The sequence below is a fragment of the Zootoca vivipara genome, chromosome 16 (assembly GCF_963506605.1).
Source record: "Zootoca vivipara chromosome 16, rZooViv1.1, whole genome shotgun sequence".
Lineage (NCBI taxonomy): Eukaryota > Metazoa > Chordata > Lepidosauria > Squamata > Lacertidae > Zootoca > Zootoca vivipara.
This window is the reverse complement of record NC_083291.1, coordinates 19,103,487-19,126,521: the sequence shown is the minus strand read 5'-3', so window position 1 is coordinate 19,126,521 and position 23,035 is coordinate 19,103,487. Positions and strand designations below refer to the sequence as shown.

The 23,035-nt window shown below is 44.3% G+C and overlaps 1 protein-coding gene across 1 annotated transcript in view; it reads right to left on the bottom strand.

The window, feature by feature from the left end:
* The window catches only part of LOC118097814 (neuronal acetylcholine receptor subunit alpha-7-like), a 129,286-nt gene that overhangs the window by 35,183 nt on the left and 71,068 nt on the right, over window positions 1–23,035 (bottom strand). Inside the window, exons 3-8 of the mRNA XM_035141063.2 lie at window positions 14,005–14,049; window positions 10,426–10,535; window positions 8,577–8,656; window positions 6,400–6,567; window positions 2,862–3,056; window positions 1,445–1,531 (exon numbers count right to left, since the gene is read on the bottom strand). Of these exons, the coding sequence (XP_034996954.1) occupies window positions 1,445–1,531; window positions 2,862–3,056; window positions 6,400–6,567; window positions 8,577–8,656; window positions 10,426–10,535; window positions 14,005–14,049 (685 nt within the window). The remainder of the gene's footprint in view (window positions 1–1,444; window positions 1,532–2,861; window positions 3,057–6,399; window positions 6,568–8,576; window positions 8,657–10,425; window positions 10,536–14,004; window positions 14,050–23,035) is intronic.

Here is a 23,035-nt window from a genome sequence, read left to right as displayed (position 1 = left end):
GCTTTTTACAGAGAAGCGGAAATCGCAATGAACTTTGCAGAGATGTGTCCTTAAGAAAAACAACACTGGGAGAATTGCTGCACATATTCTCAGTTAATGAAACCTCTGCTGGGTGCTGTGTGATTTTAATAATACAATAATTAATAATTAATGGAGAAGGGGGAAAACACAGGAAGAGAAGTAAGGAGGAGGAGGAGGAGGAGGAGGAAGAGGAGGAGGAGGAGGAGGAGGAGGAGGAGGAGGAGGAGGAGGAGGAGGAGGAGGAGGAGGAGGAGGAGGGGGAAAGCAACCTGTAACATTAGCCTTAGAGACAAAAGCACCCTTCGTATGCACTATATCAAGGCAGCCAGATATCACTCTCATCGGAATGAAGTTCCCTCCCACCCTTCACTTCAAAGATGTTTGCTGGCAAAGGTACTGAAAACTTAATCATTAATATAAAAAGGATTAAATCTCCCATTGGAAAAAAGGGGGAGGAACATACTTAAGTCTCAGGAGTTTGTCTAAATGTCTCCCCAATTTGGGTGTATGTGTGAGGGGACTGGGATGACTTAGGATCCTTCAGATGCAAGCCACTTCCCACAATGCTCCAGAACATCCCCTTTATCAGAGCGCCAACATCAGCTGGACCAAAACTTCAGAGGAGCTTCTGTGGCAGACGGGAGAGGGAAGCTCCAATATTAGACCTCCCTCTCTGGGCCAATCTATTTGTGTGGTTTTACATTTTGCCGGAAGCCCCCCAGAGTGGCTGGGGCAACCCAGTCAGGTGGCGGGCATATAAATAATAAATTTCTTATTCTTATCCCATGGTCTCCAAAGACATCCTCCCAGGAATCACAGCATTGCAACATTGCAGAGCACAGCAATGTTCTGAAGGCTCCGTCCAAAGTACCGGTTTCAACATTCAAGTTACCACTCTGTGTCACAGTTTTCCAGAGCTGACTGAGTGGGTGAAAACCTAACCTTAGAAGCACTGCAGGAAAGGATGGGGTTTGCCATGGACGAACATTCTCACAAAGACAAATAAAATGGTACTAACAAACATTACTCGCCATCGCCTTCACCCCATTTATTTTCAAGGTTACCCACTTGTCTATTGCACTCACTTCTGCCCCACTGACAGCCTGAAAGAACCACCTTCCTTCTTTTTTCACTTCACACAGCCTTCTCACCTTCAGGTATTTTTCCCCTTCGTGAGCAAGCAGGGGAACCGCTATTTACAGAAGACATGACAAGCAATCTGGGGTGCATGTAGCCCCCCCCCAAACAACAATAGCTCCCGCCTCCCTCCTTCATGCGCTAAATAAAGTGAAGACGTTTTCAAGTCTCATTCGTTTCAGCTGGAGAACTAAGCCCATGCTTGCCTCCCTCCCAAGAAAGCGAGGGCACTTGAAAGTGCTGCAAATTTGGCTGGGTTGTGAGGTGCCAGAACTCATCGACATACCTATCAAGGGGACGGAATCTGAGGTGGCAGGCATGATCTCGGCAACAAGCAGCATGAAAACTGTGAGAGACAGGAGGACCGTAATACCTGCAATCAAATTGCGAAGGAGACAAAAGGTGAGGCAAGATCTGAATGCTTTCTGTTTCAAAGATTATGAACAGTGAGCGTGTTCCCTTGATTAGGCATGCAATTAAACATTACATATTGATCTCAGAATGTCAACTCGGGACACCCTAATAAATCAAGGATGCAGAGAAATATGTGTTGCTAGGTCCAGCAGAACTACAGCTGTTTCATGCATTGCAATACATGCAATGCCCATTCTGCCATTGTCACCCTGCCTCCTTTCTTCACCTGCATTTTCCTTAGTTTTGAGTAGGTCGGCCGCATGTCGTACTTAACAGAAGACAGCCTTCTATTTTCATAGGACAGGCCTCTATTTGAAGGCATCCTCTACTTGAGGGCTGTCCAGTCCATGTCTTGTTTAAAGATGAGGAACTATTTAAAAAATGTAGATCAGGGATCATGAAGTTGCCCATCAACAGTTGGGCACACTTGCACAGCAGACAGGGCAGGCGCACAGGTCAACTGTTGCCTTCCCCACTATGGTGACATGTGTTGTCCTTCTGTTTCAGCCAGAGTTTCCCAAACTTGGGTCCTCTGGCTGTATTTGGACTACAATTCCCATCATCCTTGCTCACTGGTCCTTCTAGCTAGGGATGATGGGACTTGTAGTCTAACAACAGCTGGAGACCCAAGTTTGGGAAACCCCGGTTTAAACCATAGCGATTTATGTGCATATATACCAGGCATAGGCAAACTCCAGCCCTACAGATGTTTGGGACTACAATTCCCATCATCCCTGACCACTGGTCTTGTTAGCTAGGGATGATGGGAATTGTAGTCCCAAACATCTGGGGGGCCGGAGTTTGCCTATGCCTGATATATACCTATAACCACATGCAGCTGTTATTCAAATTGGTGTCCTCTTGTGGTGATGCATAACTAGCCAGCCTAGTTCTGAGAGGGTGACACTGGCATGAGAAGGAAACACATAACAGACCCTTCACATGCAGTTTCTCAGTGGTTTCCACACTTCTTCTCAGGCAGCACAAGAACAAGCCTTGGGGAGGTAAACTGAGATGGTAGGAATTTAAAGCCAAACTACTATAAAGCTGAGATGGTCATATTTTTGAATGCTCCCCCGCATGTAAAAAAAAAAAACTAGCACACCAGGCAGGTGATTGTGCTAAACTCTCCTCTCAGATGCTAGGGGTGTTTCAAAACCCAAACCAACTTGGTAACTCTTCAAAAAATATGAATGCCTGCAGTCTAAAGCAGTGCACTCTAGAACCCTACCACCTCCGTGTCCCACTTCTGTCAATGTGTGGAGTAGCTCTAAATTCTCAGCTCTTACCCAAGGATATTTTCTCTCCAGAGTCAGCTGGCAGCAAGAAAACAAGCAACGCTAAGCCTGATATGAGGACGCATGGAATCAGTAAGTTCAATCCATAGTAGAGGGTGCGGCGGCGCATTGTCACAGTGTAAGTCACATCCGGATATGGCTCCTTACAGCACTCATAGTACAACTCGTTCCTTTTACCTGGGACACCTGCACAGAAGAAAATTTGAAGTAAGAAATGAGGAGAAATACGCTGCATTCTTACAGCCCTTGGCTACGTTAGTAGGTCTATGGTCTGGCTCCTCAATCCCTACTCTCATTTTCCAGTAATGTAGGCCATGGATTAGGGTCACAGCTCATCAGCAAAACATCTGTTTTGCATGCAGAAGGTACCAGGTGTCTTCAAAGAAAGACTCCACGTCTGAAATTCCGGGGAACCACTGCCAGTCCATGTAGAGAATACTGACCTACAAGGACTCAGTGTAAGGCAGTTTCATGTGTTTCTATTTGGGCTCAATCCAGATGTCACACCAAGTCATGCTTTGCCAACCATAACTGTGGTTGTTGAGTTGTTTAGTCATGTCCGACTCTTCATGACCCCATGGACCAGAGCACGCCAGGCACTCCTGTCTTCCACTGCCTCCCGCAGTTTGGTCAGACTCATGTTGGTAGCTTCGAGAACACTGTCCAACCATCTCGTCCTCTGTCGTCCCCTTCTCCTTCTGCCCTCAATGAACTGATAAATCATGCTTTCTGCTCAGGCAGCAAATCAGAATTACAGTGGTACCTTGGTTCTCGAATGTAATCCATTCCGGAAGTCCGTTCGACTTCCAAAATGTTCCCAAACCAGGCATGGCTTTCGATTGGCGTAGGTGCCCCGGAAACAATAGCCAACAGCCACAGCGGACATTCAGCTTCCATTTCCCCCCTGAAAACCGGAACACTTACTTCCGGGTTTTCGGCGTTCAGGAGCCAATTTGTTTGTCAAGTAAGCCGTTTGAGAACCAAGGTTCCACTGTATTGTGACTATAGCCATGGCTGAAGCCACTAGGCTTTAGAGACATAAGCAGAGGGGAAATGACATCACTGAAGCAGCTCTCACTGGCTATTCCCTAACATACACTCCTTCCTGCCAATTGCCTGTCTGTAGCCCTGGCCTTGCAGTTACTTCTCTTAGGTGCCGACATGGTTGCCAACTCAAAAGCAATTGACGCCACTGGCACTAGCCAATGCAGGCAGACCTCTGCTGTGTCCATGGCCAGAGCATGAGCAAACAACCCCCAGATCCCAGCTAGCTACTTTCCCATATGGCAAATGGTTGCAGCTGAGAGAACAGGCCTTGCCTGAATCCCATTTAAATTTGCTTCTCCAGACATCCTTCCTCTATTACAGGTATGCTGGGTGTCTAAATTGTTTGGATGACTTTGAAGGCTTTGCCCTCTAGCTGTGCCTCAATTCCTCTTCTCTACTTATTCTCAATATACTCTTGCGGACGTAATAATTCCTAGCATCTCGGGAAATAAGGTGAGAAAGCAAAGCCTGCTGATAGATATTTAGCTCTCTCCTGGGGCTAACGCAACTCTCTAAGCATTTCATTTTGTACACATACTGAAAAATCCATACAAATCTATTATCCAGCCTAGGGCGGGGGTGGAGTTGGAATTTGGTGAAAAACACTCCATATGATAATCGTCAACATTTCCAAAGAACTGTCATAAGACATACAGCATCCATCCCTCCTCTGGCAAATGTCATTATAGGACTATAACATGTAATTGCCCATTCTCCATCAGATTCAAACAACAATCAATGGTTATTATAATGTCCAGTGTGATGGCTTGCACTTTTCAAGCTGTTTAATAGCACAGCGGAGCTGAAATGATTTATACCTTTTTTATGTTTTAGCATACAACAGATGTTACTTCTGTTTTCCATAGATTCCCTGGCACCTCTCTTGAAAACGTCGCTTCATTTTCACCAGGGCTGTGGATTTGCCAAGCAAGACTTAAAGGGGCATGCCTGGAGAGTCTTGCTTGGCTGGGTTTGCTGGGCAGCCTGAGCACAAAGGGCAGGTCTGGGGAAGCTCAGAGCGCTGTGCCTTTAAAACAACATCTGCTGGAAGAAGCTGCCCAGTTTTGCAGGGCACCTTCCCAAAACACCAATGTGAAAATAAAGAATGACGAATACTCAAACTCCCTTGGCAGGAGCGAGATCCCATAAAATGAGATGTTCCTTTCTTTATATGTGCAGACGGCGGCGGCAGCACTGATGTTGAGTGTAGGAACAACATTTTGGACTTTTGTTGTCCCTGAAAAAAGGCCTTTGTAGTGGATGCTCTGTGTGGTGATGGTGGTGGTGGTGCTGCCGCTGCCGCTGCTGGCAGCTTTCCTGACTAGGCCTTGACAACCAACAGGCTCCCCCAGCTCCCCATGAGCACTTTATAGCTCTATAAGAGAGCCAGTGTGGTGTAGTGGTTAAGAGCGGTGGACTCGTAATCTGGTGAACCGGGTTCGCATCTCCGCTCCTCCACATGCAGCTGCTGGGTGACCTTGGGCTAGTCACGCTTCTCTGAAGTCTCTCAGCCTCACTCACCTCACAGAGTGTTTCTTGTGGGGGAGGAAGGGAAAGGAGAATGTTAGCCGCTTTGAGACTCCTTCGGGTAGTGATAAAGCAGGATATCAAATCCAAACTCTCCTCCTCCTCCTCTTCCTTCCTCTATAGAATGTGGCCCTCCAGACCTCTCCAAACCTGGAGGTGGAGAGAGGCTGCGGCACATGAGGCACCCGGCCGTAGCAGGCCCTGCCCCCCTCAAGGGCACGCCCCATGGAGGGTTTAGAGATGGGTAGAAGCTGGGTTGGGTTGCACCAGTTGCACTGGAGTAGATCAGCAAGGCTTGCTGACTCCCAGTTGTACAAAACCAGCGGCAACAAAATGACTCTCCCCCATCCCACTGAAATCAGAAGGCTAACCAGAGGTTGGCTTCTGTGCATGAGGACTGTGAGATCAGCTTAGCTCTCATACAGATTCAGAGGCACCTTGCTCTTTAACTTTCATGGGTTTTTTTTGCACCTGGCTCCAACTGGTGGTCTAGTTAAAGAAGAAAACAACGTAGATCAGCCTGAAGTCTGTCCACTGCTGCGGATTACTGGGAGTCAGAGGGCGAGGCAGTGTTAGGGTGGGGCTGGTGCAGCGCAAACACATCAGCAGAGCCCATCTGGCAGATGTTCACCACGCTGACCTTGCTGCCATTTCTCCATCCCAGTAAGCCGCAGTGGCATAGGGGATGGGAGATCAGGTATGCACCCCCACCTCTTGCTATTGGAGCAACCACTTTGGGGTGCTTTTGGTATCTCTGTTCCGAATAAGAGTAGCGACACACAAAGAGGGCATGAATGTCTGCTGAGTGTTGCTAAGCTTATGCTCAGAGTGAAGCATGCTTGCAATTTTAATTTGGAGTGGGGTGGGGGGAGACCGTGTGCCTCCATTAGCGGAAGTTTAGGAAAGACTGGATTAGATTCACTTGTTTTAGGTTCGTTTAATAAAGCCAACTTACCCACTAAATCCCATTCTCCGTTGGATATGTAATTGGAAATATCAGCTTCAAGCATCTGCAGATCAAGCAGCCAGCCATTGTGTGTCCAAGAGCCAAACTTCAAATCGCATTTCTGCACATCAAAAGGAAACCAGCGGACATCAATGTAGCATGTGCTCTTCAAGATGCCTGTAAGTAATTAGAAACGGGCATGTAAATGTTTCTAAAGGGGGAAAGCGGTAAGATCTTAAAGGCAAGAGTGGAAGGGGAATGAAATTGCAGTCATATCAAGAGTTCAAGGGAGCAGACAGCTTTGAAATGCATTCCAAATTGATCTGCTAACAAATGGTGCTTATAATTCTGCATTTCAGTCATGGTCTTCAGAGGACCATCTGATGAAAAAGCTGATTGAAAATAATACCTGGCACCTCAGTTAAGCTGCATGGAGGCCTCCAAGAAACAGGTCTCAGGTGCTTTAGCTGCATTGCATCTACTTTAGGGGCTGTGTGGCGTATCAAACCACCACAAACTAAACAGAGAGCAACAGCAGAATTGCTAATTGTGGCAGTCATTCATACTGCCAAGCAGATGTTCTTAATTGTAGTAATGCTTTATGCTTCCCACTTCACTAGGAGGTAGGAAATGTCAAAATGGTCAACTTTGTGGGGAGAGACTCCTTCACGCTATTCTTACAGACTTGGGCCAGGTTATCTTAAAGATTACCTCCTCCCATATATGCCACCTGAACCTTAAGAACATCTTCAGAGGACCTTCTCCATTTGCCCCCTCCAAGTCAGCTGAAGCAGTTATCAAGTGCAGAGCCTTTTTGGTAGTGGCACCGTTCCTACTGAACGACATTCCAGAGAATCTTGCCTGGCCCAGCTCACCTAACCCTGCTTTATACATGATTAGAGCAGATCCTGGTTAAACACACACGAATTGGGCATGATCACATGCACTTTGATCAGCTGTGAAAATTGCAACCTGCTCATAGTCCAACTAAGTTCCATGGATCGTACTACTTTTGCAAACTTCTGTTTACTGCATATCACCAAACGTTCTCCAAGTCTGTTTCAAATTGCAACTGCAATGCTTCTTCAACAAACAATGGCAACAAAGACACTTTGGAGTGTGTGCTGACATTTATAAAAGAGCATATAATGGCCATATATTCCCTTGGAATTTATTTCATTTTCAACTTGCTCTCCACTAAAAACCAGACATCCACCCCCCCCCTGTCTTTGATTTACTTTGCTTTCCTCGAGGGGCTGTCTGCTCCGGCATAAATGATTCATGTGACACTAGTCGAAAACTATGTAAGGGATTAATATTTATCACGTATTATTTGTCATCTAATTATTTCATGTTCCGCCAGTTAAAATCAGAAGCAGAAAGGAGAGAATAACAAAATGCCTCAAAGGTGCTGTTTGTTGTGTAACTTGTGGTGGTGGACAATTAGCTTGTTTTTGTTCGATAGTCAAGTTTTATTGGCTGTTTTGAATGTGCAGAGACTCGATTATGCTAGACTATTACATGCTAGTGACAGTTGGCCTTTCATCACTTGATTGGCAGGTGGAAGAGAGGTAGGCTAAGTAGCCAGGGACACTCTGGTCTGGGTCCTGGCTTCTTCCTTTCCCATTTCTGAGATGTCTCTTCCCTCAAGCAAAGGTGGCAACTTGGCTGAAGGGTCTAGAAGTGGAGGGAGGTCTCTCCTAACCCTGCCCTGTCTCTCAGGCTGCATACACACCCAGTGCCGGATTTACGTACAGCCATACCTTGGGTTACAGACGCTTCAGGTTGCGTCTTTTCAGGTTGTGTCCTGCGCCAAACCCGGAAGTACCTGAACGGGTTACTTCTGGGTTTCGGCACTCGCCAACAATACCAACAATATATCATTTTCATATAATTTTCTCTTAAACCATAACAGGCTGTAAATTTTATATCCAAATGTCACAATCGTTCCCATGCTTCCATATCTATCTTATGACCGATATCTATTGCCCAGAGTATCATTGAGGATTTTACTTGCTCATCCTTTGTCATTCTTAATACTCTCAGGCACGAACTTCATTAAAGGTTTGTGCAGTTGTAATTAAAGCATAGACTAACAATACAGTTTAGTTTAAGCCTTCTAATCCACAGTCACATATATGAATTCCTGATCCAGGAGATAACTCAATATATTAAAAGCCTCTTACCTGGAGGGATATACTGGCAAGATCCCGAATAGTTCACTAGAACATTTGTGTGAAACGTCGCATCAAATCTCTCGTCTGCACTACAAAAGACAGCAGAAAAGGTACGTGGAGTGCTGCTTACTGGTTGCATTGTAAAAGATGATCCTATTGTTTTTAGTAAGGCTTTAAACTGATTGAAGATCTCTGTCACCATTTTTTGTTTTGTTTTTTAACGTTTTCAGTGGAAGTATTGGAATAAATAACTCAAAATCATTGGCTACAGGAGGATAAGTGAATGCTGCTGCGAATGACACAATACAGGCTGAACTCTGATCCTTTAAAAATGCATGATCAGCTGTAATTACTTCTTCCACCCCACAAACAGATATACCTGTATACAGTGGTACCTCGACTTACGAACGACTCGGCAACAGAATTTTTCGACTTACGAATGGGGCAAATGGCTGCACGCTTACGAATTTCTAGACATCCGAACGGAAACCGCGGTGGTTTTAGATAGGGTTTTTTCAACTTACGAATTTTTAGATGGTGTTTGACTTACAAATTTTTAAGTTTCCAATGCATTCCTATGGGAAATCGCGTTTCCAATGGCGCTTTTCGACTTACGAAGGTGCCTTCGGAATGGATTAAATTTGTAAGTCAAGGCACCGCTGTATATATTTATTAATTGCAGGTCGCTCATGTAGAATTAGGATTTTACATATTTTCACATGGTGAATCTGAATTTCACTTCCCCCAAGTGATTAACAATGGGGTTCTAACCAAAAGTCAAAAAGATGGCCAACATGGCTGTTCTAAATGGCAATAAAATCCAGATCTATATAAAATTAGGCATAAGGTGCTGAGTGCCAGAATCATGGCAGAAATGACCAATATAAAGCAGTTTAAAAAACAAATCCTCTCCCTCCCCCCACATTTGTCTTAGAATCATAGAAGTCCCCCTTCAGTTTGGTTCAGTTGCTACATTACTATACAAAAGGACATTCAGTTTCAGCACCTGAAATACACAAAACCCAACCTTCAAATCTAATTCTACTCAAACACCTACAAACAAGAAGAACCAATTTGCCTACCACTGGTGATGGCCAAAATTGTTTCAGACAGGTACTAGAAGCAGTACTTTTAAAGATTTCCTGTTTAAAGTTTAAAAATTGCAACAACAAAAGACAAGTCAGCAGCCACTGCATATAGGAAAAATGGTTATCCTGTTCCATACATCTAAGAGCTATAACCCCCTTTTATATCGGCTGCCACTTGGCATTGCTTGAGCTTCTACTTTTTTAGATCAATAATTTTGTACTGCTATATTAACAATGGCTTCTCTATAACTCACCTTGGGAGTCTAAGGACTGAAGGCGAGAACAGCAATGCTTTAAGTAATAAATGAATAAATATAATGGGCTCTAATCCTGACAAGGCTTCTATGACAGTGACTTGGTTTGCCAGTGTTAGGTCTTGTGCCATTTGCCCCATCCTCCAACATTACTTTTTGGTCTACAACGAAGCTTAAGAGCAGGACTCCAACTGAAGGATCATACGTTGGAGGGCTTAGTCAACCCAATAAATGAACATTTTGGGAATAACAGGGTGGTTCTCAGCCAAATTACACACGGCAACGAAAATGTAGAATTCCAGTTGCAGGGAAAGTGTTGGATGCGTTCTCCTCCTTTCACTCAGTTTGGTTTACTTCGAATTGCAAAAGAACAAGGCTCATCACGTTGTGCTATTTGATGGCTCATTCTTGCAGAATTGCAATCATGACCCCGGAGCTTAATAGAGCCACGTCAATTTCCAGCTGTTCTTCAGCATGCTCGGTTTTTTAAAACAACCTCAAACATGCCTTCCTTACCTGTTGTACAGAAGAATGTCTGGTACCCAAATTTGATCAGATGGGAATCTTAAATTCTGAACTCCTGGATATTCATACTGATCCCATGACAAATACGTGTCCATCCAGGACTATGGAAAAAGATGGTTTTGCGATTAAAGATCATAGATGCTGGAAAATCGGACCCAATGCTTTCCGAAATAATTAGTACAGTATGGATAATGCCAACGATAGCAGGTGAGGTTTATCATTGATGGGGCACAATGGTACTCACTCCTCTAAATTTTCTTTCACAGATTCTCCTCAGCAGTGCTCTCAAGCCCCTGCTTCTTCTACCATGCCTTTCCGGGACAATGTGCCTGTCCTCCCTCCCTCTAGGGGCCACAATATTTCAGCCAATGGCAGGCAGAGACTTTCTACCTGCCCCCAATCCCAAGAAAAGCTCAGCAAATCCACATCAGAGGTTTCACCGCCGCCACCAAACACTGAGGCTGAAACAGCACATGACCGTGATAGATCCATTCGTTTAAACCCATATCTGCCCCCAAACACTTACAAAGCAGGGAGAAATCCAATGTTCTGTACAAAAATAACACAAGTGGAGCTGAAACTTTCCCCTCAGTGCCAGATTAAACCCTGTGGAGACCCCTAGTAGGCAGTCAATAATTTGGGGTTGCCCCTCGCAAATTATCTTCTAATATGTTTTTGATTTGACCAACCAGCCATTTTAACGAACCAATTTCAAGATCAATTCAATATTATTTTGATCTGTTGTTGTGGGACCCCTAAAAGGTGCGGGGCCCATAGGCCAGGGCCTACTCTATTTGGTAATGCGGCACTGTTTCCCCTACACTGTTTCCCTTACTCCTCATCAGTCTCTCTCCCAGTATAATTTCCTATGCATTTAGATCCAATACCAGAAGTGATCCTGACAGAGATGAACGGTACTTTAGGAAACTGAGAGACTAAGCAGGCTGTGTGCAGTGGGTTAGCTCTTTTGACCTGTGACTTTTTTCGCTTTCTATGTGATTGGGGCTGATCTGGATTCAGCAAATCTGCCACTATGACAGGTGGTTTGAGCTTGAGTGCCAGTATAGCCAGCTGTAGAGTTGGTCCGAGGCAAGCGGAGCTGTCCATCTCTGCCGCTTCTACTCTCCCTAAGTACAAGCTTTCCCAACGTATATTTGGAGCTGTGAAAGACCACCACCCGACATGCAAAGGGGCTTTTGTTCACCAATCATGGACTGCATGGAACAAGTCCTATATATCGTAGGGAAATCAGAGGCACGACAGCCACCAAACATGGGAGTCACGTGATCAGCTCTCCCTTCCCCTGGTGTTAATAGCCAGTGGAGCCTTCCCCAGCCCAATGCCCTCCAGACATTTTGGTCTAAATGGCCCATTAGGTAAAGGTAAAGGTACCCCTGGACGTTAGGTCCAGTCACAGATGACTCTGGGGTTGCGCGCTCATCTTGCTCTATAGGCCAAGGGAGCTGGCGTTCGTCCGTAGACAGCTTCTGGGTCATGTGGCCAGCATGACTAAGCCACTTCTGGTGAACCAGAGCAGTGAACAGAAACGCCGTTTACCTTCCCGCCAGAGCAGTACCTATTTATCTACCGTGTTTCTCATATTATAAGACACGTCTTATATTTATTTTTTCCTCAAAAAAACACACTATGGCTTATTTTCAAGGGATGTCTTATTTTTTTCCTCCTCCTCCTGCCGCGGCCGGCATTGCTGCTGCGCCTATCACTATGTCTTATTTTCGGGGTATGGCTTATATTCCTTGAATGCTTAAAAATCCTGCTATGGCTTATTTTATGGGTATGTCTTAAAATATGAGAAACAGGGTACTTCAGTCTAATATATTACTCTACAGGTTGCTAAATTCCTAACAGCCGTCCTCTCGTACAAGAGACGGAATGGAATGTTAGCAGATTATTTATAGTTATAAGAATTTTCTATAATGCCATCTGATATTGATTTTAGCGTAGTGCCTAAATTTTTAATCATTATCTTAAACTGTTCTTTTTAATTGTTAATACTTGTCCTTGTGAGCTGTGAATTGTGTTTTATTATTTGTGGCTTGAACGAGTCCGCTGTTTTATTTGATTTATTTTGTTGTGTTGTGTTTTATGATGGGCGTAAAGCCAAATAAACTTCCTGATTGATTGATCTACTTGCACTTAACGTGCTTTCGAATTGCTAGGTGGGCAGGAGCTGGGACCGAGCAACGGGAGCTCACCCCGTCGCGGGGATTCGAACTGCCGACCTTCCAATTGGCAAGCCCTGGGCTCTGTGGTTTAGACCACAGCGCCACCCGCGTCCCTAAACGGCCCATTAACCCCTGCAAAAACATTCTGGTTGGGGCTGATGGGAGCTATAGTCCAAAGTGTCTGGACAGCACTAGATTTGGGAAGCCAGGTATAGTAGAACATGTCAGTTTTCTGCATCATTATGATTATGATTATGATAATTTCCCTTTCTGCCTTACACTCCCTCCGCTCCGTATCAGTGGCTGCTGCTGGCGGGAGGAAGTAGTAACGTAGGAAGGTTAAATGTGGTGGTGTCTATTATTATTTATTAGACATACGTAGTTGCCCATCAGTGAACATTCCCCATGAAGCTTACAACAAAATATTAAGAACTCAGTATACCACAATAAATTTTTTTATAAAAAAACACTGTAGTAAACAATTTATAAAATCCTTAGACAGAAGATGGCTTAAGGATTTCATGGCCAGGATTCAAAACATAGTTTAAAAGCCTGGGTGAATAATAAGATCTTCACCTGCTACTGAAAATACCATGTAAAAGGCACCAGGCAGGCCTCTCTAGGGAGGCTGTTGTTCCATACCTGAGGTGCCAGCACCAAAAATGCCCTTTCCTTGATAGGTATCAAGAAAAGGGTCTTTTCAGTAGTGGCACCTCAAGTATATAACTATATAAATTCATGTTACAGAGGGGGAATTGAAACTTGCATCTACAATTTTCAACAGCAGTACAGTATAGACTTAAGGGACGCAGGTGGCGCTGTGGGTCAAACCACAGAGCCTAGGGCTTGCTGATCAGAAGGTTGGCGGTTTGAATCCCTGCGACGGGGTGAGCTCCCATTGCTCGGTCCCAGCTCCTGCCAACCTAGCAGTTCGAAAGCACATCAAAGTGCAAGTAGATAAATAGGGACCGCTACAGCAGGAAGGTAAACAGTGTTTGCCAGAAGCGGCTTTGTCATGCTGGCCACATGACCTGGAAGCTGTACGCAGGCTCCCTCAGCTAATAATGCGAGATGAGTGCGCAACCCCAGAGTCGGTCACGACTGGACCTAATGGTCAGGTCCCTTTACCTTTACAGTATAGACTTAGCCTTACGTTTAGTTTCGCTCAAAACTTCATGTGGAAATGAGTTACTCAGTGCTCTGACATCAGATAAGATCAAATAAGAAATTATTATTATTATTATTAATATTAATATTATTATTATTATAGCACAACAACATTCCAAAATTCATTTTCTTCTCCATTCTCTTTTTTTTCTCCATATGAAAAATGTTTTAACAACCTGTCGCATAGTTTGTATTGATTAACGGCAAAATTACTTACCATCTGTAGCCAAGCATTTGTTATCAAGACCTGGTTCTTTTCATCCTTAAAGAAAAAAAAGTGGGAGAGGGGAATGATGAAAATAAACAGTTTTTGTCAAAGTATGAATCATTTCATTTATATTTCATCCATGTTAGTTCTTGGAAAGATAACCAAACACACATACAGACACACACACACACACACACACACACACACACACACACGGTAGAGTTTAGAATCACCAGTTTCTGGCATTTAAAAAAAGATTCAGATAATGAATAATTCGTGGTTGCAATTAATGCTACATAGCTTTCATTTGAAGTGCACCAACACTCCTGTGCCACAGAATCCAGTCATGAAGTGTTCAGCCAGAGGCCATTACAAAACATAAAATATTAAAAATAAGAAAGAGAGTGGCAAAATGAAATCAATAACATACAGTCCAAATTTAAAAAAAAATATGGACACAATCTAGCCAAAGTTAAGCACCTTTGAGGCCCACTGAGAGAAATAAAAATTGATTTCAAACCTCTGAAATCAATAGGATGTAGAAGTGCTTGACCTCAGTGGAACATGTACCATAATTCTAACACAGAAGTAAAGGTCTGGGCTTAATCCACACTGTCCCACACCTACAGCTCACAGGGAAGGGGGATGAAAAAACCTACCAATATAAATGTTCAGACTGCATGAGCCAACGTTAGGGAATCTGTGATCCTCCTCATCAGGGGTAGCCAAAGTTGTGATCTCCAAAAGTTGTGGGCTAGCACTCCCAAGCAGTCCCAGGCAGAGATGATGGGAGTTGTAGCCCACAACATCTGGAGGGCATCACATTGGCTACTCCTGTTCCAGATGTTTGGGACTCAAATTCCCATCAGCCCCAGCCAGCATGGTCCAGAATGTTGGGAGCTGTAGTCCGACAACATCTAGAAGGTCACAGATTCCCCATCCTTCAAGAAGCGTATGAGGGTGGGTGTGCATGTGTGTGTACACACACACACACACACACACACACACACACACACAAACCTATGGTACTGAAATATACTCGGAGTCGAGAGTGAATTTCATGCTCTTTATTCAGCTCATAGTCATCAAGGAGGAGAAGAGAAGACGAATCCCTCTTTTCCCAAAACCATCTGCTTATATACATTATTTACACAATGGGCCTTGCGTGATTGGCTACTTCAGGGCTACACCTGTGGGCCAATTATATTGTGGATTGACTTCTGCCTGCAGCCTGATTGGCTGCTCCTACAGGCCAATCAGGTAGCAGATTCACTTCTGCCAGCCGCCTGATTGGCTGCTCCAGCAGGCCAATCAGGTTGCGGATTCACTTCCACCTGGAGTTGGATTGGGTAGCTCCCGCTGATTCTGAATCCTATTGTTCTAGGATTCAGCTCAGTACATAACAGGTACATTGGCAGAATACCACACCACTTACTACCATTAAGAAAGGAATCAACTCTTACAGTAAACACAAACCTTGCATCTTCATTCTGTTTTATTTATTGCATCAGAGGGCCAGCCCAGCCATTCTGCAGAGTTTTTGGGTTTCGTGATAGGGTGGCAAATTGTTAATGTACCATTACTGGGTTGTTGTTTTTAGTGTGGGACAGGGGAGAGGCACTGGTGGGATTTTCTGCCTTTTGTTCCAGAAATAAAATAAAAAAAATCCAAATAGGTAGTTGAACTATGTGACTGCTCTCCACGTTCCTCAGTGATATTGTCCTATAAGGTTTGCATCATCAACACCTGAATGTCCTTTAAGATACAGTCAAACCTCAGTTGTTGAACGTAATCCGTTTCAGAAGCCTGTTTGACAACGTTCGACAACCAAGGCGCGGCTTCCGATTGGTTGCAAGAGCTTCCTGTACTCAGGGGAAGCAGCGTCGGACATTCAGCGTTCGAAAACTGGAGCTGATCAGGAACTGAGATTTTGACTGTACCCTGGTAGATCAAGGGCCACATTCCAAATATGTTAGACATCACAGGTGGTTGTGGGAATCATGTATGGAAGTCCTGGCTTCTTAATTAAAAATAATTGCTTTAAAAAAAAAAGTGAGCCACACTCCAACCAAAACAATGCACATTTCAAGTCCCAGTGATTTCAGTAGAATGGATTTAAACAAGTAGGCTACTTGACTCTCCCATTAAAATCAATGGTGCTTAACACTGACTTAATGATATCATTGTTGGTGGGCACTTCCAGATGGGTTTTTATTGTGGGATCAGCGCTTTTCATGCATACAAGGTTTTCTGCAACGTCCACACAATGTCATTGGCATCAAAATGCCAGCCTGCATTGCGGAGAGGTGTTCTTAGGCCAACCCTGGTCTACAGGGTTGGGCATAGCCAGCTTTTATAGCCTGTGGACTGCCCAGAGTGAATCCTCTTCCAATCCCCACCCACCCAGTGAGTGGGGTGGTATTTGCTTTCCCTTTTATATTAATATATTACCGTAAAATGTTTTGCATTTTGCATTTTAAAATTCTGTATTTCTGGACTGCATCTAATGTTAGTCATGCCCAAAATGGACCAATTGAAATCAATGGGCATGACTAACCAATCCATTAATTCCAGCAAGTCTATTCTGAGTAATTCTTAGTTGGACACAACCTTCCCCCTCCAAGAGCCGTCATCCATTTTAATACAAAGAACATACCAAATAATAGACTGTTTTTCCAATTCCAACTTTGGGGAAACTTTGAAGTGCATATGTGCTTATTCTCATGTCCAGTTGCTTTTGTTTCATTTATAATGCAAGCATAACTCAAAAGGTTTATGTACTCCTGTTTTAGCTGCTAATAATCTGAAATTTTACAACAAAATCCTTTTAAGAATTTCCCCTCGCCTTCCTCCTTATTTCGTAAGATCTCCATCTTTGAGAAAATGGAAGATCATGTATCCCTGTGACTAACAGCTTCACTGGAGCAAGGTACCATAACAGCAGACTAAAACACCCTGGGATATTGGCTCAGCTTTTACTGAGGTGGTTAACTTATATCTTAGCTTTACCAATATTCAGATTTCAGGTAGGCCTTGCAGGGCCAGCCCAAAACACTTGGCTTCCTAAGGCAGAAAAGGAAACACTGTCCTTCTAGTCAAGGTGCTGAGCATTGAAATCTGGCCAAGGTATTTTGACACTTGAGGCAGGAAATCCCAAAGTGTTCTTCCCCTAGGAGTAACAATACCACAGGAATAAGTCAAACAACACAAAGCCAAAAGCAGTTCACTCTGCCAAATGGTAGAATTGGGTCCTTTCAAATAAACGAATGCTCCTCAATCAAAACTAAACAAATCCTTGCACTCAGACCCTCCAAGTGCCCCCATTTTTCAGGGACAGTCCTGGATTTACAGAAGCTATCCTGGTTTCTGATTTGATCCCGGAATGTCCCGCTTTCCTTAGGACACCCCTATTTTCATCAGAAAAATGTTGGAGGGTATAGAGTTATCAAACCCCTGAGCCATCTGAAGGCAGCCCTGTATAGGGAAGTTTTTAAAAATTGTTTAATGTTTCATTATGTTTTTATATATGTTGGAACCAGCCCAGAGCAGCTGGGGCAACCCAGTAAGATGTGTGGGGTATAAATAGTAAAAAATATTATTATTATTGTTGTTGTTGTTATTATTATAATAATATAAAGGTAAAGGGATCCCTGACCGGTAGGTCCAGTCACGGATGACTCTGGGGTTGCGGCGCTCATCTTGCTTTACTGGCCGAGGGAGCTGGTGTACAGCTTCCGGGTCATGTGGCCAGCATGACTAAGCCGCTTCTGGCGAACCAGAGCAGCACACAGAAACACTGTTTACCTTCCCGCCGGAGTGGTACCTATTTATCTACTTGCACTTAACGTGCTTTCAAACTGCTAGGTTGGCAGGAGCAGGGACCGAACAACGGGAGCTCACCCCGTCACGGGGATTTGAACCGCCGACCTTCTGATCGACAAGCCCTAGGCTCTGTGGTTTAACCCGCAGCGCTGCCCGTGTCCATTATTATTGAAAATTCAATCATTATTATTGAATAGGGTGTCCCTATTTTCATCAGAGAAATGTTGGGGGGGAATGTGCACATAGAAACTGAGCATACTTGGGAGAAGGATCTCTCTGTTCTCTTCCCATCCAGCCCTTTCCCCCTCTTTCTTTGCTTAACATTCAGCTTGAAGAAGAATTCTGATGAACTTGAAACCTTCCCACTACTTTTGGCTGGAGTGACTACTTTGGACACCATACTTCAAACCACATTCAAAGTACACATCACAAAGGAATCCTGGGAACTGCAGTTTATTCACTCATGGAGCACCCTTAAAAACTGCACATGTGCTTTAAATATACGCATCACAAATAAATAACACACATCTGAATGAACGTTATATAAGCTAATTTGTAAGTACTGAGCCACATTCACAAAAAATGGCTATAATTTAAATAGAAATACATTGTCCAGAGTGCGGAAGCACCTGCTCAGTCTGTTCTCCAACTGCTCACTTTTGAGGGGCAATTTCTGAACAGTTATTTATCTTTCAACTGGGCTTTGACTGGACAGCCCTCCAAATGTAGGACTGTCCTTGGTTTAAACAAAAGGAAATGCGGTCATAATAAAGTTATCACGCTTGAATTAGAAATCATATGGATTTTCCACTACAGCAGAATAACTGCAAAAAAAAAAATTGCTCTTTTTTTTACCATTCTATATACTGCTTCCTCTAGTTTAAGATAAAGGAGCACAATGATTCTATCTCACTTTGCCAATATAGCAGATGTATGTGGATAAGAAGCACTCTGACGTAAGGTCACTTCTAGAGCTGAGCATTATTTTTTTTTAAAAAAAATGTTCAGGTACAAAAGTTTTTTAAAAAATTGCTCACTGCCAGAATCCTAAACAAAAATGCATTATCCCAAATGTCCTTGCCACCTCATAAAGGTAAAGGTCGCGGGGATTCAACCGCTGACCTTCTGATCAGCAAGTCCTAGGCTCTGTGGTTTAATCCACAGCGCCACCGTCGTTGTCCCTTTGCCACCTCATAGAGGTGCCTTATACTGCCTTATTCTGAAGATAGGCCATTGGTCCCTTTAGCTCAATAGTGTCTACACTGAAAGGTAAATGTAAAGGAGCCCTGGATGGTTAAGTCCTGTCAAAGGCGACTATGGGGTTGAGGTGCTCATCTCGCTTTCAGGCCGAGGGAGCCAGCGTTTGTCCACAGACAGCTTTACGGGTCATGTGGCCAGCATGACTAAACTGCTTCTGGTGCAACGAGACACTGTGACGGAAACCAGAGCTCACGGAATCGCCGTTTACCATCCTGCCGCAGCGGTACCTATTTATCTACTTGCACTAGTATGCTGCCGAACTGCTAGGTGGGCAGGAGCTGGGACAGAGCAACGGAAGCTCACCACCGTAGCAGGTATTCGAACCGCCGACCTCCTGATTGGCAAGCCCAAGAGGCTCAGTGGTTTAGACCACAGCACCACCTGCGTCCCTAAAGCCTCCATGACAGGTATTCAGTTTTTTAAAAAAACAACAACACAGCTTCCTATGTTGAGCAGTATTGAAAGTGGAGCTGCAAAAAAAAAATGCCCTATAACATCAGGAGCACAAATGATCGTGAATGCATAGCAAAATGGATGTCCTGAGGACGTCCTTGACTGGAAATGTGTGCGGTTTTCATTATTAGTGTAGCCTTGTATCTTGAAGGTCTTTCCTTTCCTTTCCTTTTCAGTGCCCGAGGTATTCTATCATGTGGTGAAGTGTAATTTCAAGTAGGATCCATGTCAACGAGAGGTTAGGATCCAGTGGCCCCCCAGATGTTATTGGACTACAGTTCCCATCTCCTCTGTCCATTGCGCCTGCGGACTGGGGGCTGGAGACCAACAACAACTTGAGGACCACAGGTGAGTGAGCCCTGATGTACACCATGTTTAAGTAGGGCTGCCACCTTTGTTCTGGCAAAATACAGAGTAGGACAGGGTGGGGTGGTTGGGGGCGATTCCCCCCAGGGGTGTAGGAAGGGGGGATGGAGGGGGCGGTCCACCCTGGGTGCCACTCTGGGAGGAGTGACAAGATGGCCCCTGCCTTCCCCAAGCTGTAGAGCGGCCGAGGGCATGAGCAATCCATACGGGATGCCGCTCGTGCAGCAGTCCATGTGGACGCTGCGCAAGAGCAGCAGCCTGTATGGACTGCACATGTACGGCATCCCGTATGGACACCATGCAAGCGGTGGCCCGTATAGCCACTGCACGTGAGTGGCAGCCCGTACAATGTGCACATGTGCAGCATTCCATATGGAGTGCGCAGACGCGGGGTGCCGCACATGTGCAGTCCATATGGGTAGTGCCACCCCGGGGGTCGGAGAGGGTTCCTCCGCCACTGATCCCCCCCATCTAATGTTGAAATGACTTCAAAGAAATCCTTTTGCAGCCTAATAGGGTGTTCCCTCTGGAATTTGTCACACACAAATACACGAATTTGTAGATCTGCCTGTGCTTGGCTACCCAGAGTTTAAATGCGTGAATGTTCACACACCCTTTCAAACTCCTGCATTTGGAGAAGATCCCTAACTAGGCAGAGAGAGAGAGAGAGAGAGAGAGAGAGAGAGAGAGAGAGAGAGAGAGAGAGAGAGAGAGAGAGAGAGAGAGAAGACCTGAAATACAGGACAAAACTCTTATCATACAGGACGTAGCATTTTACATTGAAATACGGGAGAATCCTGTATTATATAGGTGACAGGTGGCCATCTTTTGCCATCCTGTAAAGTTGTCCCTATATGGTTGAATTTATGGTCAAGTGAAGAAGGCAAGTGCACAGGCTTCCTGTCGTGCCGCGCAGCCATTCAGTCGGGTTTCAGTTCAGCTGAGCTGAAACCGACGCGTCAAGGACTGGGCGCCCTGCTCCGGCGAAGCGGGCGCCCTCAGAAATCTCAAGAGGGGCTTCTTGAGAACATGGACGGTCCGGCAGCGCAGTTTTGCGGGCTCCCCCTTCCCCGGAAAGGCTTAATTTTGAGCCCCCGAGAGCGAGGGGGTCGGAGCTGCAGCGCTATGGTGGACACAGCACTCTCCTTGACAGCGTGAAGCCGCAGGACTGAATGGCAACAGCGGGCGATTCTTCCTAACAAAAGGCTAAAGAATGGACCGTGAGTACTTAGGATATTAATCTGATTTAATTTGGAATAAATTGGCCACGGATAAGGGGTTTAAAAGAAGGAAGCCAGCCCCTTTCTACTGATTGAAACGGCAGCAGCAAAAGTTACTGAAGCCGCAAAGACTTTTTTCTTTCTAAGACTCTTTCTGGAGAGCTGTCAAACCTCCCCCATAGAGAGGGGGGGGGAGACGATTTAGGTGTACTTAGAGAGCAATTAAGCAATTAAGCAATAAAGATCTAAAGGGAGTCATTTGCTGGAAACGGAGGACCTGTCAGCTCAGCCAGAGAATAGAGGCTTTGTTAGTGTAACAATGCCTCAAAAGAACTGAAAAAGAGCTGTTGAAGTCTGCCTCTTTTTAACTATTTGTAAAATTGGAGACAGTGTTATTTGGGAGTTAAGGACTTGCCACATTGTTGGAACTAAGTTATATTAAGAAGACTGCAATAGACTTTGTTGGATTTTGACTATACCCCTATGGACAGAAAGAAAGTACTTGCCGCCTGTGAGAAAGGAGCCTGATTTCCAGCACCTACCCAGTTGTTTGGGTTACAAGAAGGTTTGATGACCTTGGGAGCCAGCTGGGGGAAAGTGAGTGTTTTCCAGCATTGCAGCCTCTGTTGGTAATACAGGGGTGTTTCGAACTAAGAGGAAACGAAAGTAAATTCCAGCACGTTGGCTGCTGTGTGGATTACAAAATATTTTGGGTTTTGGAGAAAGAGAAAGTGTGTTCCAGCACATCAGCTGCTGTGTGGATTACAAATGACTTTTGGTTTGGTTGTGGAAGAACTTATGTGATTTCCAGCACGTTGGCTGCTGTGTGGATTACAAAATAATTTTAAGGGCAGGAATCCCACTGGTCTAGCACGCTAGCTGCTAAGTGGATTATAAAATTGGGGACTCTGCAAAGAAGGCATCTCTTTGGAATTAGAGACATAATAATTGCATTGTGGATTACAGTTTTCTGGCTTGGAAAGGCACATTAGCTGCCTGGTGGATTACAAATTATTTGGCAATCATAAAGGTGGAATATATAAATAAAAAATGTCGGGCACCGACAAAAAAATGCAATTGAGAAGGGATTCTAAAGATCAAGCTTTTCAAGAGCAAATTTTGGAATTTATGAAAGAAAATAAGCAGAGTCTACAAAGTTTAACTAAAGAGGTAAAAGCCACCACAAAGTGTCTCCAGGAATTTAAAGAAGAATTTGGTGTGATGAAAAAAGATCTTCAGGAAGTTAAAACACAGGTCTCTGGTTTAAATGTGAGAGTAACAGACATTGAAACAACTAAGCTAACAGACTTAGAAAAGTTGCAGGAAGAAACACAAATTAGGCTTGCTTTTATTGAACTACGGGATAAGGAGAATCAATTAAGACTCAGGAATTTGCCGGAGCTGGAGAAGGGAAAAGGAGATTTGGGAGATTTAATCGCACAAGAATTTTCTGATTGGTGGGGCCTGGACAAAGAAGAGATAAAAGCCACTATTTTGAGGGCTTACAGAGTAGGCCCAAAAAAGAAAAAGGATTCCAATTTCTTGAATGACTGTATAGTGGTTTTTCAAACAAAGGAGCAAAGAGATAAGATACTAGGTCACCACTACCAGAAAAAATTGGAAGTTCTCCAGCATACGGTAATTTTGTTTAAAGAAACTCCTAAATTCTTTTTGGCTAAAAGAAATAAATATTTAGACCTGACAACGATTTTGACGAGGAAAAATATTTTCTTTAAATGGAAATTTCCAGAAGGCCTGGCATTTAAATACAAACAAAAAGAATACAAGATCCGATCGGTTGAGGATAAAAGAAGATTTTTGGAAAGCCACGCAGAGGATTTTAAATCACCAACTGGAGGAGGCCAAGGTTTGGGAGCAGGAGCTGGACCAGGAGCATTCGATTTAGAATTGCTGGCAGG